The 5,648-nt window shown below is 37.6% G+C and overlaps 1 protein-coding gene across 1 annotated transcript; it reads left to right on the top strand.

The window, feature by feature from the left end:
• The first annotated feature begins 380 nt into the window (after positions 1–380).
• Positions 381–1,259, top strand: LOC113757776 (uncharacterized protein K02A2.6-like). Its single transcript, XM_027300884.1, has one exon. It carries the CDS (start codon positions 381–383, stop codon positions 1,257–1,259), a length of 879 nt encoding a protein of 292 aa, XP_027156685.1.
• The last annotated feature ends 4,389 nt before the right edge of the window (positions 1,260–5,648 follow it).

Raw genomic sequence — 5,648 nt, 5'->3', positions numbered from 1 at the left:
TGATGGACGCTCCTGGTACAATGATATTAAGAAATTCATGAACACGGGATCCTACCCTCCTGCTACTGATTCTGTTGTAAAAAGTTTCTTACGCAGAATGTCATCAAGATTCTTCTTGAATGGAGAAGTGCTATACAAGAAAACATCTGATTTGGGCCTTCTGAGATGCATCAATGAAGAGGAAGCCGATTATATGATGAAAGAAGTGCATAGTGGGGTTTGTGGGCCATACATGAATGGGCATCTACTGGCTAAGAAGATCATGAGAACAGGATATTTTTGGCTTACCATGGAGCATGACTGTGTAGATTTTGTTAGAAAGTGTGTTAAGTGTCAAATGCATGGTGATGTTACGTGCTCCTCCTACAGAATTGCATAGTATGACTGCTCCATGGCCATGTTCGATCTGGGGAATAGATGTGATCGGAACTATTGATCCTCCTGCTTCAAATGGGCATCAATTCATTTTAGTGGCAATTGAATATTTCACCAAGTGGGTTGAGGCCGCGTCCTATAAGCATGTGACTAAGAAAGTGGAGTCGGATTTCTTGAGAAATAATATCATCTGTCGTTTTGGGGTACCAGAGACGTTGATCACTGATAATGCCAAAAACCTCAACAATGATATGATGGATGGATTATGTGAACAGTTCAAGATCAGACATCGAAATTCTACTATTTATAGGCCTCAGATGAATGGAGCTGTCGAAGCCGCAAATAAGAACTTGAAGAAAATCATTCGTAAGATAACTGAAGCACACCGGGATTGGCATGAGAAGCTGCCTTATGCACTAATGGTGTACAGAACTACCATCAGAACTTCTACTGGTGCAACTCCTTACTCTCTTATGTATGGAATGGAAGCAGTCCTGCCTGCAGAAGTTGAAATTCCTTCCTTGCGCATTCTGATGAAAGCTCAGATAGAAGAAACTGAATGGGTCAGAGAACGTCAGGAGCAATTGTCTCTGATTGATGAAAAGAGGTTGAATGCCGTGTGTCATGGACAATGTTATCAGCAACGAATGGCTCAGGTTTACAACAAAAAAGTCAAGCCCCGTTTGTTTGAAGTTGGAGATAAGGTTTTGAAACGGATTCTTCCAATGCAAGATGAGGCTAAAGGGAAGTTTGCTCCCAATTGGCAAGGACCATTCATTGTTAAGAAAGTGCTATCCAGAGGAGCGCTTATTCTTATGGAAATAGATGGTCAAGTTTTTCCCCAACCAATCAATGCAAATATGTGCAAAAAGTTTTTCATTTGATTATTTTTTTTTTTTAAAAAATGTTCTTTAAAATACTGTAAGAGACGGATTTCAGGCATACTTCCTCTCACTTTTCCATTTCGATATTCTATCCCCAATTTGTTTTTCCTTTTGACTTTCATAACCACCTTCCTTTTTCGCTTGGCAGTCCCTTAAGATCACTAACCTCATACTGGGGCAATTTTGTTTCCCAAAAAAAAAAAAGAAGAAAAAAAAAAGAAAAAAGAAAAAAGAGGAAAAGAAAATAAAGATTCGGTCAGAATTAAACTGGGACAATTTTATCTCTTTCTCACCCTAGATCGGGGTAAGTTGTGAAAAAATGCTATCTCAAGTGATTGCAAACCCGTCATATGATCCACTTTCAAGTCTCAATCTTTCCTTCACTATCTCATCCAACCTTAGTTACAAAAAGTTCAAAGTTGCCTACTTTCATCTTTTGCAGTATTTTGAGAAAAAATTTTCTTAATTAATTGGCAAATGATGTAAATACAATTTTTCTGAAATATGTCAGAGAAAATTGTCTCACTGATGCTACTCAATATCAGAATATGACTGGATTAATCTAGTTGGGGTTAAAATTGTCTTGTCTATGTTTCTAGGTGAAAACCCGAAGGGGCACCTTCTAAAAAAAAATAAAAAAACAAAAAATAAAAAAGTAAAAACAAAAACAAAAACAAAAAAAGAGATGAAAGAAAAAGAGACGAAAGAAAAAAAAAAAAAAAAAAGAAAAAAAAAGAGAGAAAAGAAAAACAGAAAAAAAGAAGAAAACAAAAACAAAAACAAAAACAACAAAAAAAAAGAAGAAAAGGGGTGGGGGTAATCTTAGTGAAAACCCGAAAGGGCGCTGAGGTAGGGTTTTGGAGTACAAAAGAATCAGCAACAGAGAAGAAGATGTTGAGGTCTGAAAGCTGGTGACTATGTTGATTTGGGTATCTTTCATACTGTTGTTCTTTTGCCGACAGTGAATTCCAAAATGGATGACTACGAAAGGGTCAGATGGAGCATTTTTCCTCATCAAAGTTCATCCTCTAGATATGAATCCAAATTTTGATCTTTGGACCTATATTCAAAAATTCAGCAATTTTGTTTTACTATTCTATTTGCTATTTCATTTATTTATTATGTATCATTATTTATTTCATATTAGCATTATTGCATGATAAATACTACATTTTTTAATTGTTTATATTTTTCATTTTTTGGGTCTCATTCAAAAGACAATCCCCTATAATTTATCTCTAAAGAATCATGAAATTTAAGGTCCTATGATACTAAAGTATGGATAATTGACATTTGACAGTTGCAAAGATTCTGAAGGGTTGTCGGCTAAACCTAAGGAAGCGATTGGTCGATATTGAAACTCATGTTTACATGGCTCTCAAGGCAAAGGGATTACATGGTGGTGGCAATCTTTTCATCATAGTTGCTTCTTTTCTTTTTTTCCTTTTTGCAGGAAAGATTATGTGATACAATACTGGCTTAGTTGAGGAGGATTCACACTGGGGCAAATGGAAAGTTTCGCTATACATTTCCAAAGAAAGAAACAAAAATCATTATTCCCTTTCTTTTAAAGTTCAAAAAAAAAATCAAAAAAAAATCAAGAAAGTTGGAAGTCCACCAAGTAAGTTTGTCTTGATTTATTACTACTTGAGCAACATGCATTTAATCTTTCAGTTTGATGGTTTTGGACTTGCATTTTCATTTAATTGGGCTCGGGTCTATCCCACCAATTTGTTATTTAAAAAAAAAAATCAAATCAAATCAAAATCATCAAATTTAAATTTCTGTCGGAGCGTAATCGCGTCCCTCCGCGCATCAATTTCATTTCCTGTTGGTGAGTCTCAGCGTCCACCGCGCACCCTTCTACCTTCCATTCTTGACAAATTTAATTTTCTGTTGGTGAGTCTCAGCGTCCACCGCGCACCCTTCTATCCCCCTTCTTGACAATTTAATTTCCTGTTAGAGCGTAATCGCGTACCTCTGCGCATCTTTTTCTAAAAGACAAATTTAAATTCCTGTTGGTGAGTCTTAGCGTCCACCGCACACCCTTCTACCTCCCATTCTTGACAAATTTAAATTCCTGTTAGTGAGTCTCAGCGTCCGCCGCGCACCCTTCTTACCTCCCATTCTTGACAATTTAAATTTTTGGGTGAGTCTCAGCGTCCACCGCGCACCCTTCTATCTCCCCTTCTTGACAATTTAATTTTCTGTTGGAGCGTAATCGCGTCCCTCCGCGCACCCTTCTTCCTTTCTTGACAACTTTAAATTTCTGTTGGTGAGTCTCAGCGTCCACCGCGCACTCTTCTATCCCCCTTCTTGACAATTTAATTTTCTGTTGGAGCGTAATCGCGTCCCTCCGCGCATCTTTTTCTAAAAGACAAATTTAAATTCCTGTTGGTGAGTCTCAGCGTCCACCGCGCACCCTTCTTCCTCCCATTCTTGACAATTTAAATTTCTGTTGGTGAGTCTCAGCGTCCACCGCGCACCCTTCTGTCTCCCCTTCTTGACAATTTAATTTTTTGTTGGAGCGTAATCGCGTCCCTCCGCGCATCAATTTAAATTCCTGTTGGTGAGTCTCAGCGTCCACCGCGCACCCTTCTATCTCTCATTCTTGACAAATTTAAATTCCTGTTGGAGCGTAATTGCGTCCCTCCGCGCATCTTTTTCTAGTTATGACAAGTTACTTTTCTTGACTGTTTTGACTAATAATTGTGCTTTCTCATTCATTTTGTGTTTCATGTTCAGAAGTTCTGAGAGCTCAGACTTTTTCGACTTTGCAAAGACCACAGTTGGTCAATGCACTTGTTTCACTGTGATTCACTTGTATTCGAACTACGTTTGACCTGATTCCCATGGCGGGATACGTAGGCAACTCTACATGAGTTCGGTCACGTGTTTTGCAAGTTCATTACATCTTTTGTTCACTAATTTCAGCCAAGTGTTACTTTTCTTTCTTTTAACTCAGGTGCGGTTAGAAGAGACAAGTAAGCAATTTGGTGTCTACGTCTTTGTCTTGAGTTTCTTTGAAACTCTCGACAAAGAGGGGCAAGTTGTAGACACCAAATTTTTGTCAAATTTTATGTTTTCTCGAATATTTTCTATTTGATGAGCAATTTATTTTCTTGCATTTTTTAAGTATATTTTTGTCTCATTTTTGTAGATTTATCTATAAAAAAAAAAAGAGAAAAGAGAGAGAAGCCATGATTTGAAAAAAAAAAGAAAAGAAAAAACAAACAATTAAAACCCATTTGACAAAAATCCCTTGGTTCCCTCCTTATTCTCGGGGACTGACAAAAGGGGAATGGCACTTTGAGGGCTCAAGAATATACACTCTTTCGGCTCTGACACAGAAAAATGATCATTTTGGAAGATTCAGCACACAAACTCCCCACCTTGACTCCCTCAATCTCCTCTCTCAGCTCTCACAGACAGAGGACGAAAAAAGGCCACAACAAGAAAAAAAAAAAACTCACTCTCTCGGCCCTTTTCTTTGACTCCCACCAGAAAACACACAAGAAAAAAAAAGCTCCCCATTTTGGCCTTCCTTGAGCTCTCAACGGACAGAAAAGGATAGACGAAAGAACCTTTGGGAGCCAGGGAGATACGCTCAAGGTGTGGAAATTGTATCCAACATTTTGGTTAAGGAACCACCATCTACATTGAGGTATTTTCTAGTTTTCTTTCTACCATATTACAGTCCATGTTTCAATGTCTAATTTATCTTGCTTTTGCTGTTTTTGTTTTTATATTATTGTTGTGGTTGTATATTAATTTCTCTTGTTTGCTAGTTTTTATTGTTGTTGTTGCATTGCTGAAATTTGGGGAAATGGCATGAACTAGATGAAGGAAAAGAAAATGTTTCTCATGCATGCATATTAACCGTTTGAAAAAATGCCAAAATGACAAACGAATTAAAAAGCTTAACATTGTACATGTTTTTCTTGTCAAATAGGTGACCGTTTGCTAGTGTAGGTCTGAAAAGGTGTGGTTATTCAAAAAATTTTGGAGTTTTGGGTGTTAAAAGTTTTGAAGGATTTTTTGTTATTTTTGGACTGTTTTGGTTTAATTTTGTCATATCTGTTGTTACTTTCATTGATTTTAGTTGATAGTTAGGTTGTAGAAATCACAAGGAGTGTTGTAGTATAAATTTTATATTTTTTGGTGAAGATTTGGGTGTTTTAAAAAAAATAAAAACTGGACTGTATTTTGACATTTTGGCCACCTTCGGGTCATCTTTTGTAAAAATTAACTCCGAAAATGGAATCTACGCGAAAAATGGAGTGGGGAGGTGCATTTTGAGAAATTTTGACGACCGGAGAAGTCGCCTGCGACCGCCGCCGGAGGCGGTGGTGGCGGTGGCGCCACCGGTGGCCACCATGGCCTCCAACT

Source organism: Coffea eugenioides, unplaced genomic scaffold (genome assembly GCF_003713205.1).
Source record: "Coffea eugenioides isolate CCC68of unplaced genomic scaffold, Ceug_1.0 ScVebR1_32;HRSCAF=161, whole genome shotgun sequence".
Classification (NCBI taxonomy): Eukaryota; Viridiplantae; Streptophyta; class Magnoliopsida; order Gentianales; family Rubiaceae; genus Coffea; species Coffea eugenioides.
The sequence above is the reverse complement of the archived record's forward strand: the minus strand, read 5'-3'. Positions and strand labels throughout refer to the sequence as shown.

What these genes read in the sequence shown, in the direction of transcription:
- LOC113757776 (XM_027300884.1), top strand. Translation starts at nt 381, where the DNA reads ATGACTGCTCCATGGCCATGTTCGATCTGGGGAATAGATGTGATCGGA.